The sequence below is a fragment of the Chlorella variabilis genome (genome assembly GCF_000147415.1).
Source record: "Chlorella variabilis unplaced genomic scaffold CHLNCscaffold_10, whole genome shotgun sequence".
NCBI lineage: Eukaryota > Viridiplantae > Chlorophyta > Trebouxiophyceae > Chlorellales > Chlorellaceae > Chlorella > Chlorella variabilis.
The window spans coordinates 339,970-354,133 of record NW_005435078.1 but is presented as its reverse complement, the minus strand read 5'-3'; the positions used below and the strand labels follow the sequence as shown (position 1 = coordinate 354,133).

The 14,164-nt window shown below is 69.2% G+C and overlaps 3 protein-coding genes across 3 annotated transcripts in view; 2 read left to right on the top strand and 1 right to left on the bottom strand.

Moving 5' to 3' along the window:
* The window catches only part of CHLNCDRAFT_133797 (hypothetical protein), a gene marked incomplete at both ends in the record, with an annotated part of 6,298 nt that extends 5,127 nt beyond the window's left edge, over nucleotides 1-1,171 (top strand). Inside the window, 4 exons of the mRNA XM_005847671.1 lie at nucleotides 25-67; nucleotides 285-361; nucleotides 567-683; nucleotides 1,022-1,171. Coding sequence (XP_005847733.1) covers nucleotides 25-67; nucleotides 285-361; nucleotides 567-683; nucleotides 1,022-1,171 — 387 coding nt within the window. The remainder of the gene's footprint in view (nucleotides 1-24; nucleotides 68-284; nucleotides 362-566; nucleotides 684-1,021) is intronic.
* A 1,515-nt stretch (nucleotides 1,172-2,686) lies between these two features.
* On the top strand, nucleotides 2,687-9,861 carry CHLNCDRAFT_133796 (hypothetical protein; the record flags this gene model as incomplete). Its single annotated transcript, XM_005847670.1, has 14 exons — nucleotides 2,687-3,686; nucleotides 3,962-4,195; nucleotides 4,484-4,736; nucleotides 5,073-5,265; nucleotides 5,522-6,218; nucleotides 6,487-6,752; nucleotides 7,031-7,141; nucleotides 7,388-7,537; nucleotides 7,863-7,945; nucleotides 8,200-8,332; nucleotides 8,546-8,675; nucleotides 8,876-9,040; nucleotides 9,262-9,451; nucleotides 9,672-9,861. The coding sequence occupies 14 exons, from the start codon at nucleotides 2,687-2,689 to the stop codon at nucleotides 9,859-9,861; spliced, it is 3,795 nt and encodes a 1,264-aa protein (XP_005847732.1).
* Nucleotides 9,862-10,962: 1,101 nt separating this feature from the next.
* Nucleotides 10,963-13,928, bottom strand: CHLNCDRAFT_52262 (hypothetical protein; the record flags this gene model as incomplete). Its single annotated transcript, XM_005847497.1, has 10 exons — nucleotides 10,963-11,094; nucleotides 11,232-11,405; nucleotides 11,564-11,686; nucleotides 11,872-11,946; nucleotides 12,136-12,202; nucleotides 12,405-12,546; nucleotides 12,703-12,856; nucleotides 13,022-13,203; nucleotides 13,364-13,528; nucleotides 13,706-13,928. The coding sequence occupies 10 exons, from the start codon at nucleotides 13,926-13,928 to the stop codon at nucleotides 10,963-10,965; spliced, it is 1,437 nt and encodes a 478-aa protein (XP_005847559.1).
* Nucleotides 13,929-14,164: the final 236 nt, after the last annotated feature.

Genomic DNA, 14,164 nt, shown 5'->3' with positions numbered 1-14,164 from the left:
GGACACCCCTTCTGGTCCAACAAGGTGGCCCCTGTGTACGGCACCGAAGGCGCCTTCACCGCCTCTGGTGAGGCCACCACCACCACCACGCTCCCTCCTCCCGCTCCCCCTCCCCGCCTGCTCGCCTGGCCCGCAGACCCCCCGCAGGCTGCCACCCGCCCGAGCAGCCGCGGCGGCTGGCTCGGCGCGCGCGCCCGGGCCCGGGCCCCGCTGCTCTGCCTGCCCTCCTGCCCTCACCGCCTGCTGTCCCTCCCTGGCCCCTCCCCGGCTCCCGTGTCCCGCAGTGCTGGGCTGCACCTACTACGCTGTTGTTGCCTGGATCTGGTCCCTCATCTGGCACATGGGCCTGGACCCGCTCAAGGTGGGTGGGGGCCACCCGGCCCCCGGCTGGCGCGCAGGGGCCGCGGCAAGCAGCGGCAGCAGCACGTGGCAGCCCAGGCCCAGGCTGGCAGGGAGGGGCGGCTGCCAAGGAGACGGCTGGGGCGCCTGCCATGCGCCCGGCGCCGCCCGCCCGCGTTGCTGACCCGTACCGCCCGCCCGTACCGTACCGCCCGTCCTTACTGCAGTGGATCATGTACTACATCATGGACGAGGAGGGCTTCCGCGCCGGCGGCATGTTCAACAACATCTTCCGCTCCCGCGGCGAGCACATGGGCGCCGCCGCCAACATCGGCGTCAACAAGGTGCGCGCCGCCTGCTCCCTCCTTGTGCTCTGGGCTCCAGGCCCAATGCTCGCTCTGGGCTCTGGGACCTGTGCCTGCCCCTGTCCACTGTGCCCCGTGCCCCGTGCCAGCCCTGTGCTATGTGCGTGGTTGGAGCGGCGTGCTGGCGGGGGCCGAGCCCCTTTTGCAGCTGGCCCAGCATGGGCGGGGCGGGTTGCGGGCACCACACAACGGTGGCAGCGCAGGGCCGCTCCCCGGCCTGCGCGCCCCCACCTTCTCCTCTGCTCCACCCCAGCGCTGCCCGCCTCACCCCTCCCTCACCCCTGCCTGCCTCCCCCGCTGCTCCTCCTCCCCGGCAGATGTCCATGTCTCGCGTCTCCGCCACCCGCGCCTCCATGTCTCGCGTGTCGCACGGCGGTTACCAGACCGGCGGCGTGCCCGGCGTGGGCAGCCGCATGGTGCCCAACGCAGCCATGCTGCAGCGCGCCTCCCTGGTCAAGGTGCACTGAGCAGGGGTGCCAGCCTGGCGCCAGCCTGGCGCGCGCCCGCGTGGCGCGCGCGGCGCCGCCGCCGCCCGGCCGGCATTCCGGGTGGGGGTGCGGCTGCGAGGCCTGCTCGCGCCTTTTCAGTTGAGCGGCGCAGCGGGGCCACCCGCTGCGGTGCAAAACCAAAACCCTTCCTTCAGACCGCGCCTACAGTCCCATCAGCCCGCCGTAGGGCGCCATCCATGCATGCACATTACACGCCTCACGCCCTAACGCACTACACCTACCTGCCCCAGCCTGGTCCCTTTGATTCCTGGCCGGCCACCGTTGTTTGCTGTCGCGCATTTGCCTGTTCTGCCACCCCTGAGCGCCCGTGACAACCCTGCGCCCTGTCTGCTGCGGCCGTGCGGGCGAGCGCTGGCCCTCCCCAGGGCCCGCTCGGCTGTGCGGCGGCGCGGTGCTTTCCACCCATGACCTGGGTCGACAGTCCATGCCGCCGCCGGCCGGGCGCCGCGCCCCAGGCAACACTCAGGACCTCCCTCCGCCTTCTCTGGACATTGCAATGCTCTGCTGTCGTTGCAGTGATTTCATTGCTGCCCAGCCCGGTTGGGGCTACAGCTTGCCCTCCCCGCGGCTGGCGGCATGTGTGCCTTCAATGTCAGAATGCAATGCATGATGTGCCCATGAGCTGGACCCGTTCTTTTCCCTCCCTGTAACACCTGCCAAATCAGAGGGGCTGGGCAGGGCAAGCAGGGAGAGGGGGAGGGCTTGTACTGGCGACACTCCCAGCGCTGGCGCATGTTGGGGCTGCCTGGCCTGCGTGGCAGCGATTCGAAAGATGCTGGAGGGCGGCCCCGCAGCCCCGCCGAGCCTTCGTTGATTGGTGGGGGGATGCAGGGCTGAGGAAACCCGGGCGCTATGCCGCATCCGCTTGGTGGTGCCGCGAGGCTGCATCCCCATCCCCAGTCCACCAGTCTTGCTCCCAGGTGGGCCGCCGCGCGCTGCGCTGCGCCTTCGGATCAGGATTTGGGGTAGGGTGCGGCCGTGAAATGGGGTGTGAGGATTTTATGTTGATTTGGTTGAGGCCCCCTCCTCGCCGCCGCCCGCTGGGGCGCCGCTGCTGCCGCGCAAGGGCCGCACTTTGGTGCCAGTCGGTGAAGCCACACTGTGCATCGCTCACGGCAGAACCACAGCGCCCGCTCGGGCCGCCTGGCTGTTGCCTGGCACGCTTCTCAGCGCAAGCTGGCGCTGCGGCGAGCGTGCTAGGGCGCCGATTCGCTGCGTTGACCGCTCCTGGCTGCACCTCCTGTTGACCAATGCAGGGTACGTGTTGGGCGCCGCCGCACCTTTTCCTCCCCCAGATGCGACCTGCCTGGCCCAAGCAGCACCGCACCAGCACAGGCAGAGGCCCCCACTAGCAATTCCAGCACCGCCAGCAACGGCAGCAACGGCGCACACGGCAATGCAGCACACAGCAACGGAGCTGTGCACCTTCACAACTGCAACGGCAACGGCAACGGCAACGGCGCAACCGTCCAGATGGTGGTGGTGCAGAACGGCAGTAGCGCACCAGCCAAGGCGCAGCCCGTCACGAACGGCAGGGCCAGCACGCTGACTAAGCTGCGGCCCGGCCCGCCGGCCGGCTCCAACGGCGGCGTGCCGACGATACCCCAGATGCCCAGCGGCAATGGCAAGGCTGCGCTGCTGAATGGTGCCGCCGGCGCGAAGGCCGAACAGCAGCCGGCCGCCGCGCATCAGGCCTCCGGGAATGGCGCGGCCGGCAAGGCTGCGCATGTGCGGCCGGACTTGTACATCCAGCTGTACCTTGCAATCATGGAGCAGCAGCAGGAGCAGGCGGTGGGCAGCCAGCCAGCCGCCCTTAAACCCAGCCCCGATGCTGCCACACCTGCCAAGGCCGCTGCCGACGCTGCCGCCGAGGAGGAGGCTGCCCTCGCCGCGCAGGCGGCTGCTGCGGCAGCGGCAGAGCAAGCACGGGAGGCGGCGGCAGCGGAGGCGGCTGAGGAGGCGGCGGCGGCTGCGGCTCAGCAGGCAAAGGCAAAGGCCGCTGCCGCGGCTGAGCAGGCAAAGGAGGCGGCCGCCGCAGCCACAAAGGCTGTGGAGGCCGCTTCGGCGGCAGCCAAGCAGGCCAAGGAGGCTGCCGAGGCGGCCAAGCAGGCAGAGGAGGCCGCCGCAGCGGCAGCCAAGGAGGCGGAAGAGGTTGCGGCGGCAGCCAAGGAGGCGGAGCAGGCTGCTGCGGCGGCCAAGCAGGCAGAGCAGGCTGCTGCGGCCGCCGCCCAGGCACACGAGGCAGAAGCAGCTGCCGCGGCAGCTGCGCGCCAGAAGGCGGCGCCAGGCAGACGGGAGGAGGCGGCAGCAGCGGAGGAGGCGGCGGCGGAGGCTGCTGCGGCTGCTGCAGCCCAGGAGCCGGAGCTGCCACGGGAGCCGTACACTCTTGTGAAGAAAGTGGCGCTGGCTGGCGGCATGCTTCATGTTGTGGTGCTGGAAGGGGACCGCATGCTGCGTGTGTGGACGCCGCCAGGTGTGGACACCGGCCCCTCGCCGCCCCGCGCTGCCCTCTTTGTTCCCTGTGTGATGACACATGGAATGTGGCCTGTGGCTGCGGCCCGGGGCTCTTCTCCCCTGTCCCTGCTCAGCCCAGCATGTGCCGCCATGGCGCGCTTTCTCTCTGTGGGAGCATGCTCTGCTGCATGTTGCCCCGGCAGCCCCAGCGGTTGACCCCAGCAGCTCCAGCGGGCGATCCCCGGCCCACGCCGCCTGGCCCGCGCCGCCGCTCCCGCCGCCGCGCCCCCGCAGGCTACAGCCGCGCCGAGGCCGCCCGCCACCCCTACCCGCTGCTGCTGCTGAACGATGGGCAGAACTTATTTGAGGATAAGCTGTCTTTCAGCGGGGCGTCGTGGCGCGCGGGCGAGGCGGCGGCCGCCGCCATCACCTCTGGCCGCCTGCCGCCCTTCCTGGTGGCGGGTATCGACCACGCTGGGCCCGACCGCAGCCTGGAGTACCTGCCGTACACGCCCGGCACGGGGCCAGGTGGGCGCATGGCTTGGGGCGCAGCGCGGCGCAGCATAGCACAGCGCAGTCAGCGCAGCGCAGCGCAGCGCTCGGTGCATGCTATTGGCTGCCCGCCTGGCTGCTGCCTGAGGTCGAGCATGGCGGCCCTCTGCTCTGCTCCTCTGCACAGCGCGTCTGCTCTGCCCTCTGCCTGCCCTCCTGCTCCCACGCCTGTACCCAAACCCCCGCCCGCGGCCCCGGCCCCAGCCCCGGCCCGCCCCACACCCGTCCTCCCCTCCCCTCCCCTGCCCCGTCCTGCGCCCGCAGGCGGCTTCCGCAAAGATGCGGCGCAGTGGCCCGGCGGCGGCGTGGCTGCCTACCTGACCCAGGTCTTTGACGAGGTACTGCCCTGGGTACAGGAGCAGTACGGCGCCGCCACCTCGCCCGACCGCATCGCCTTTGGCGGCTCCTCCTTTGGCGGCGTCTGCACCCTGTACGCCTGCATGCACCACGGACACCGCTTCGGCGCCGCCCTCGTGGAGTCGCCCTCCCTCTGGTTTGCAGACGAGAAGTTCCTGAGGTGAGTGTAAGGGTAGGGCCGAGACAGGCTACCCTCTGATCTTTAGATTATAACTGGAGTGGGCTGTGGGGGGCGGGCGGGTGGGTCGCCGGGCCGTGCCGGGACAGTTTACCCTCTGACCTTTTGGACAGTAGCTGTATTAAAGGAATGGTCGTTGGGCTGTGGGGGCCAGGGCTGCGGGGCGCGGCCCGGGCTGCGTGCCCTTGCTTGTCCTGCGTCGTGCTCCGCCACCCGCGCCGCGCCGCGCCACACCTCGCCCCTCACCTCGCCCTTCGCCGTGCACCACTACATGCGTCGCGCCAAGCTGCCTCCCCCCCCTCCCCCCCCCCTCCCCAGAGAGGACCTCGAGAGGTATGAGGGCCCCTGGCCGCAGCGCATGTTCTTGGGCATGGGCAGCCGAGAGTACGGCGGCACGCGCCCCAAGGAGCCCGCCACCCGCCAGTGGGACCGACTGCTGGTGTCGTACTGCGTCCGCCTGGCGCGCCTGCTGCGGCGGCGCGGACTGGGCGCCTCCCGCCTGCACTGGCAGGTGAGCGCACGGCCGCCAGGCTTCGCCAGCCAGCCAGCCGCAGCCTGGCCCACATGGGAGGCCTTGGCTTGCACGCACCACGCATGCGCTCTTTGCCACGCAGCTCCCCCTGCCTGCCTCCTCCTCCGCCGCCGCTGGCCTGCCTGTCGCTGCCACATCCTTGCCACGCAACCCAACCACACCACCGCGAGCCTCACCCTGCCTCGCCCCCGGCGCCGCCGCCCGCGCCCCGCCCGGCCCCGCTTCCTTCCTTCAGATCGGCCTGCAGGCCGCCCACACCGAGGCCGCCTGGGCGCAGCGCCTGCCCGGCGCGCTGGAATTCCTGCTGCAGCCCTGGTGGGCGGATGCCGCGCAGCGCCACGCGGGCGACCTATTCTTCACCAGCCCCAGCAGGCTCAGCGCGGGCCAGCCTGCGGTGCTGTTTGTCAACAAAGCTGTGAGCCACGTGCTGGCCGGGTGCACCGCGCGGCTGCGCACACGCATGGGGTTCAACAACTGGGGCCTGGGGCTGTCGGAGCGGGAGCTGGAGCCCGCGCCGCAGCTGGAGGCGCCCCAGGCCCAGCCGCCGCCCGAGGCGCAGCAGGCAGAGGAGGAGGAGGAGGAGGAGGAGGAGGAGGAGGAGGAGGAGGGAGAGCAGCAGGCGGGGGCAGGGCAGACGCAGGCGGCCTCTTTTTTTGGCAGTGGTGGCGGCGGCGGGGCGGCTGAGGCCGCCGCCGCCGCCGCCGAGGAGGAGGCAGCTGCGGTCGAGGCGGAGGCAGGCGCGGCCAGTGACGCCGCGGCAGGGGGCTCTGGGCCCGCGGCAGCGGCGGCAGCAGTGCCAGCACCAGCCCCTGTGGAGGAGCAGGCACAGCAGGAGCCCACCTGGCAGGCTGTCACCTTCACTGTTCCAGACAAGGCCTACGAGATGAACTTTGTGCTGACAGACGGGCGCGGCGCGTGGGACAACAACGCAGGTGGGCGCGGGCGCGGCACCTGGGCAGGCGGTGCGCCCAGGCCTGGCAGCCTCGGCTGGGGGCTGGCCGGTAGCCGGCCTGCCTGCCCGGCACCTGGGCCTGCTGCCTCGGCCGGCCGGCCGGCCCTTCCATCATGCCACGCTGCGGTTCTGCACCCTGCCTTGCTGTGGCCTGGCATGCCCGGCGGGCCCAGCATGCCCAGCATGCCACACACCAGGCTGAGGCGCCGGCGCCCGCCGCCCGTCTCCTCCTCCTGTGCGCCGTGCAGGCTGTGACTTCTACCTCCGCGTGAAGCTGCCCCCCAGCGGCCTGACCGCGGGCCAATCTCCCGAGGAGGTGCGGGCGGCGGCACGGGCGGCGGCCGAGGGCCCCGCCGACGAAGCCGCCTCCCGCTCCGCCCCCAAGCTCTTCTTCACCTCGCCAGAGGTGCTGGTGGCGGGCGCCCCGGGCGTGCTGTACTTCAACCGTGCCCGCTCCGCGCTGCGCACCAACCCCAACGTTAAGGTGGGCTGCGGGGCGGTGCAGGGGGCCCTGGTGCGTGCGGGGCGGCGGAGCTGGCGGCAGTGTGATGCCCCATACACGTGTGGGGTGGCAGGGGCGGGGGCGGCAGCGGGGCGCTGCCCGGCGCTGCAGATCATGCAGGCCTGGACCTGTGCTGCGCCTGCTTCGCTGCAGTCGCGCTGCGCTGCGCTGGACCTGCCCTCCCCCACTGCCCCCGACAGAAACCACACGCACACCGCACACTCTCTCCCTCACTCACTCGCTCTGCCTGCCTGCCTCCCTCCCTCCCTCCCTCCCCACCGCTGCTGCAGGTGCGCCTGGGTTTCAACCACTGGGATCTGGACACCGCAGACCTGGGCCTGGCCCCCGCCGAGCTGTGGCAGGGCGACGGCGTGGACTGGTGGGCCACCAAGCCCTTCACGGTGAGCCAATAAACAAATGAAACAAAAACAAAATGAAACAAAAAAGGGAGGAGGGGGGCTGCTGCCGCCCTAGTGCCGGCCGAGCCGCCCTGCAGGCAACCCAAGGCCCGCCGCATGCCATTCGCCTCCCTCCGTTCTCTGCCCGGCGTGGCCCTGCCCCGACGCAACGCCTGCCACCCACTCGCTGCCGTCCTTTCTCCTTCCTTCCTTCCTTGCTTCTTTCCTCCCTCTGCACCGCCTCTGCAGGTGCCGGAGGAGGCCTTCGACATGTCCTTTGCCTTCACCGACAGCCAGGGCAAGTGGGAGAACAATGAGGGCCACAACTATGATGTTCCCGTGTGGCGGCCGCAGGAGGTGGCAGCAGATGCACCACCTCGCACCATCGAGCACTCTGACGTGAGTCGGGGCTGGGCCGGACTGGGTGTTGGCTGCCTGCCCAGGTGCTGCTCTGCCGCCTGTGTGGAGCTGCAGGGGGTGGGAGGCAGGGGAGGCATGCGGGGCTGGGAGCGGATGCAGGGCTTTGAGCGGCGGCTCTATTGGGGGGTGCTCAGTCCTGCTGTCCGGAAGCTTCATGAGGTGCCCCGTGGCCCCGGCCAGGCTCTTATTGGGCCCAGGAGCAGCGCGGAAGGCCTGAGTGTGGCGTGGATGAAGGGCCAAGCGCTCTTGCCATGCCGCGGCAGGCTGATGGGTTCACACCTTTCTTCCCTCCCGCCACCTGCAGGCTGTAGACCATGCTGGCGGCACGCTGCACGTCATCCGCCTCTCCAAGCGCGCCGTGACCAACCAGGCCAGCCGGGAGAGCAAGTGAGCTGGGTGGAGGGTGGCGGGCTGGCGCCTGGCTGGGCGAGGTGTCAGGCAGGCGGCCGGTGGCTGCGCAGCTGGCACCTCCGCCCCTCCGCTCCACCTCTCCGGCGCACCCAGCCCAGCTGCGACAAGAGTCAGCCCCCTATCCAGCCTTGCTGCCTGCCAGCCTCCCCACCACCCACCACCTTTCACGTCTGACCCCCCGCCTCCACCTCTACCTCCACCCCCACCTCGCTCCCCGCCCCTCCCCGCAGGTGGAAAGAGGAGAAGGTGCTGCGCGTGTGGACGCCGCCCGGCTTCAGCGTGGAAAGCGCGCCGCACGGCGGCTGGCCGGTGCTGTTCATGTGCGACGGACAGAATATGTTTGAGGACTGGCTGGCGCACCAGGTGTGTGGGGTGGAGTGTATGCGCGCGCGCGCGTGTGTGTGTGTGTGTGTGCTGGGAGGGTGGCGAGACCCTGGCGAGACACTGGGCGGGCGGCCCGCTGGTCATGCCTGCGGCGGGAGTGCTGGCTCTGCTGCTTCCGGGCTGCTGCTGAGCTTCCCGTGTCGCCCCCGCCGCTGCCCGGCACCTGCCCTCCTCCCCGCCCGTCTCTTTCAGGGCACGGCCTGGCGCGTCGGCGAGGCCGCGGCTCACCTTATCGGCGGCAAGGTGGTGCCGCCGTTTGTGGTGGTGGCCGTGGACAGCGCAGGCCCCATGCGCTCCCTCAATTACCTCCCCTACAAGCCAGGTGCGCCAGGAGGCGGCTGCTGGTCAGGCCGCTCGCAGGCGGAGCTGGGCGCTGGCTGGGCGGCACGCGCCTGCGGCGTGCGCCTGCCTCCTGCCAGCCCGCACTCTGCTCCTGCATGCACCCACCATGGCACACTGCATCAAGCCATGCCATGCCACCCCTGAACCCTCCAAGCCCCCCCCCCATCTGACCTGGCGCAGGCACCGGCGCGGGCGGCTTCCGTCCCGACGCCGAGCGCTGGCCGGGCGGCGGCTGCGAGGGCTACATGCAGCGCCTGGTGCAGGAGATCATGCCGCTGGTCTGCTCCAGCTTCGGCACCGCCACCGACCCCGCGCGGGTGGCCTTTGGCGGCGGCTCCTTTGCAGGTGCGCGGTGCGATGTGGTAGCGGCGCTGTGCGGTGCGGCATGGTGTCGTGTGGTGTGGTGCTGTACCGTGTGTGCTGCGCTCCAGGCGTACCTTACATGGTGGTGCTCTGTGCTGTGCCGTGCCAGGGCTGCCGGCACAGCCAGCCGGCCCAGCTTGCGGCCGCGCCCGCACGTGGCCGTCGCACACGTCGCCGCCGTCCCGCCCCCTCCGGCACCGCAGGCGTCACCGCGCTCTACGCCGCCCTCCACTACCCGCACGTCTTTGGGTCTGTGCTGGTGGAGAGCCCCTCGCTGTGGATCGCCGAGGGCCGCTTCCTGCAAGACCTGTGGGCCCACAAGGGCCCCCTGCCCGAGCGACTCTTCATGGGCTGCGGCACGCGAGAGTACTCCGCAACACGAGAGTTTGCCAGGTGCGCCTCTGGGGCTGGCTGGCTGGCTGGCTGGCTGGCTGGGGATGGGGGTGGGGAGGCGGGCGCAGCACGGATGGGGCTGGTCAGCCGGCGCGCAGGAGGGAGGCTGCGGGGCGTGGCGGGCTGGCGCCCGGCCCCACCCCCGCTGCCTGCGATGCACCCATGGCGCCCGTCCCGCCAAGCTGTCCCGTGCCCCTTGCCCCTGCCCCACGTGCCGCAGGCAGGAGATCGACAGCCTGCTCCTGCACTACTACCGGGACGCTGCCCGCGCGCTGGAGGCGGGCGGCATGCGTGGCAGCCAGCGCCTGCGCTTCATCGTGCAGCCGGATGCGGGACACCATGAGTCTGCATGGGCCTGGCGCCTGCCGGAGGCCCTCTCCTTCCTGCTGTCCCCCTGGTGGAACGAGTGACACCCTTGCTGGGAGCCTACACACTGTAGCGTCGAACCAACCAGCCAATTGAACAACCCCGCGTGAACTCGCTCGTAGCGACCACCCGACTGAACCAAACGAAACCAGCCGACTGACGCCTGTCCTAGCAGCCCAAACTTGCGCGCCCTCTCTTTCCAAGATCTGATTCATTTGCCCCCGAACCCCGCCCTCTGCTCCTTTTGTGAACGATCTGATCCAATGAATGCCTTCGGCTGTACTATAGCCCCTGATTATCGCCCGCGCTGCGCCTCCTGCCGCCGATCCATCAAACGCTCTTTTGATAAGCTATTCCTTTGAATTGTCTCGTGTCCCGTCCTTTTGGCCTCTTCCCTATTCCTCTGCCCCATGCATGTCTTGTTTCATGTCGCATTGCACACAGTGATTTGTAGGTTGCCTAGCCTTTAGTGCTGCTTTGTCAAGTGTATTGCACTTGCCACTGCGACGTCCATGTCATATCCAGCCCGATTCCATGTTGCGCCACATAGAGCCCTCCGTCGTACTGTCAATGTTCCCATGCCATTCTCTGCTCCCTGTCTTCTCCTCCCCCCACCCTGCCGCACACTGTAAAGCCGCAGCTCGCCACAGCTCGTCGCATCCTGCCGCCGCAGCTGCCGGCGGTACCGCTGCCTGTCGCCAGCTGCGCCTGCTGAGCAGTGCTTGTGCACGCCCTGCTTCCAGTGCTGCACTTGGCACAGCCGGTTGCAGGAGGCCGCCATGCGGCAGCCGCTGCACTTCTTCAGATTGCCTTGGCAAGATGCCCACAGCCAGCATGCAGTGGGAGCCGTTGAAAGGTATGGAGCTTCCCAGCTGTACGCCCAGTGCCAGCAGCATTGTCTCCCGCTGGACTGCTGGCTGCCACCACAGCTGCTGGCTCCAGCTGCTTCGACCCGGCAATGGAGCCCTTACATTGTGCAAGAAGGTCTGGTGGCATTCAGGGCTTGCACCGCTTACAATGCAATCCATGCGAACAGGTGCCTCCGACAGGCTGGCTCTCTCCTGCGGGATATCATCCGGCGCTCCCCTGCCCTGGCACACACGCTCAGCAGAAGATGCCGGCCGCCGCCGCCGCCGGCCAGTGGGTCACGCCGCGGGCGCCGCCGCCCGCTTGCTGAGCCGCTTCCTGCTCTTGGCAACCGCCCGCTCCAGAACCCTCTTCTTCTCTAGTCGGAACTCCACCGCTGCCCGCTGCCGCGGCGCCATCAGGTGCGAGGTCTGCGATAGGTGGGGAGAAGAGGGAAGGTGCCGCGGCGGCGGGTGGCTGGCTGTCAGAGGCAGACCCGCAGGCACAATCTTCCAGGCAGGGTACTGGCACACAGGCAGCGGCAGGCTCGCTTGCCGCCTGCCCACACCTGCAGCAGCCGCTCGTCGTCTGCCGCGCTGCTGGGCTTGCTGGCGAGCTCCGCCTCTGCCGCCGCCAGCAGCGCCTGCCGCAGCTGCGCATCGCTGGCGCCGCCGCTCCCCAGCGCCACCCGCGCCGCCTGCTGGCACTCTGCAGTGAAGCTGCCCCTGGCGTTCACCACTAGCTGCAGCACGCAAGAAGCAGGGCCGAAAGTTACACAGCGAGTTTTTTGGTAGGGTGCAGACGGCTGCCCACGACCCCGCCCCGCCACCACCAAAGCCCGCTCTGCGGCGCGGCAGCAGCCCCAGGGCGCCAACCCCCGGCCCCTGCGCGCTGCCGCACCTGCACCGGCTGCCCCGCGAGGCTCGCCTCCCAGGCATACACATCGTTGGGGTTGCCTGGCTCTGTGAAGGCGTAGTACTGCAGCAGCGAGCCGTTGGCCTGAGCTCCATAGGAGATGAACACCTGCGGTGCGTGCGGGGCACGGCGGGGCGGGGTGGGGCAAGGCAGGGTGAGGTGTGTGGCCACGCGTTTTGACTGCTCCGCGTGCCGAGCCATTCGTTGCGAGGCGCGACCGGCACACGGCAGGCAGCCCCCGCGGCGGTCGCGCCATCAAGTGTGTTGGGCGGGATGCCCGGGCCGCCGCCCACCTGCTGCCCTGCCTTGTACGCAGACTTGGTGGAAAGCACAAAGGTATCTTTGAAGTATTCGTACGCCACATCAGACTGCACACCAGGTGGAGGAGCAGGGAGCAAGGCGACTGTGGCGGGTCGGGGAAGCGGAGAGTGAGCGGGGTGGCTGGGAAGTGGCGCTCACCGTCAATCACCCGCGGTCCCCTTGCACACTGCAGCAGAGCGGCAGCAGCGGCAGCAGTGGCAGCTTGTGGCACCGCGGCGGCGCTGCAGCAGGCGCACCTCGACCAGGCTGCTGTGGTTGAGGGCGTCCACCACGGGGCACAGCGCATACCACTTCAGCTTCTTGCTGCACTCCCGCATGAACAAGAGGGGCAGGGCGGGTGAGGCGGGGAGGGCGGGGTGGGACCCTCGGGTGGCTTGCACGGCAGCGCAGCGCCTGTCCAGCTCAAATGCTCTGGCCACACGTTTCGCTCTAGAACACACGTTTCGCCAACTAGAAACACACGTTCTAGTTGGCGAGCTGTTGAGGTTTGGTGTGACGCTCCCACCTGATCAGCACATCGTAGATGATGTTGAAGAGCAGCACCGAGATGAAGCCGTTGAGCACCTGCTCCAGCGGCAGCTGCTGCCAGGCCGCGTAGCCGCCGCCCGCCGCCAGCAGCAGGCCCAGCGTGCGAGCCTTCTCCCCCACTGCAGGCACCGGCGAGGACGTGGCACGTGTGCAGTGTTGAGGTGCGGTGCTCCGGGGTGGGGCTCACATCCGCCGCCACAACAGGCCACACCACACACACCTGCCCTACCACAACACCGCGCTCGCCGCTCGCCATAAGCAGGCACTAGGCATACCTGAGCTGCCTGTGTAGGGGCCGCTGAAGGCTCGGCTGCGAACGTTTTCGGCCGCCCAGAGGAAGTTGTCCCAGCTGTAGTTGCCTTGCCCAGGTCGTACCGCCGCACAGAAGCGGTTGTACTGCTGCCGCCACGCCGTCTGCTGCTGCTTGATCTGCGGGCGGAGCGGCAAATGAGTTTTGGCAGGGTGTGTGGGGCATGGCAGGCTCCGCCCGGGGTCTGGCAGCGCACAGCGCATGCAATGCAGGCTGCCGCTGCCCATCTGTATCACGTCAACGCTCCCCGTCAGCGGCAGCCAGTCAGAACAGTGTGGCGGTACCTCTTTGATGGCAGGCTGGTACTGCAGCTCCGCCAGGTCGGCTTCCTCCCAGCGCACGGGCGTGTCGATGCTGCTGGGCAGCTGCTCTATGTACCCCCACACCGAGCTGCCCCGCCCCTTGCGCCGCTCCCACAGCAGCAGCACCGCCATCTTCACAAACCAGGGCGCTTCCTTGTAGAAACCTGCAGGCGTGCAGGCGGGCAGGCAGGTGTGGCGGTGCGCGAAGGCGGAACCGCACGAATTGCCTGCTCCGCTCGCCCGTCCTTACACACCACACACGACAAACACGCACACATGCACACCTCCCTGCTGCACACACGGCAACCTTCACACCCTGCTGACCTGGGTCAACAAAGTCGGGGCAGGGGCAGCGCTCGTTTGGAGCCACCACCAACGCCGCGCCACGCGGCACCGTCACAAACACCTCGTCGGCGGCAATGTCACTCAGCGCCTGTCCGCCCCGCAGCCCTCCAAAATAGGCCTGCATGAGCTTGGGCGACAGGATGCCTGCAGGTGGTGGTGGCGGCAGGCACATGGGAGGTGGGTGTGGGGCCCTCTCTATCCGGAGCAGCTTGGCAAGGCCAGACACGTGCTGCACGACGCACGGCCTGTTCCCTCGCTGCTGCTCACAGCTGGCCCCACAACAGCATGCTGGCTGAGGCCAGCCTGTGCGTGTCCACCTACCCGCCTCTGTGGCCCACGATAGATAGTCCTTGGTGACGGCTGCCTCTTTTGATGTGCTGCCGCTGCCAGACTGCGGGGTGGCGGCGGCGGCGGCGGTGCCATGCCGCCGCCGCGGCAGTGCGGCTGCTGGCCGGCAACTGTGTAGCTGCCGAAAGTCGGGAGCCGCTGCTGCCGCGTTTCTGGGACCCCTGGTGAACGACACTCCCCTGGCGGAGGGCGACATGTGTGAAACAGGAAGCGCGGCGATGGCGGGCTGCAAGCAATCCAGGGCGGCTTCTTTGTTGTAAAAATGGCGAGATGGGGTTGCGGGCCGTCCTCATCAATCGGCCCGCTCGCAGTTTCCTCCGCCAGGATGAGACCCGGGCAGCGACAGTCTCCTGGGCATCAGAGCGTCATCGGAGCTCGTGACCGTGCCACATTGTGCGATCGAAACTGGTCACCGCTTTGGAAGCCCCCGCC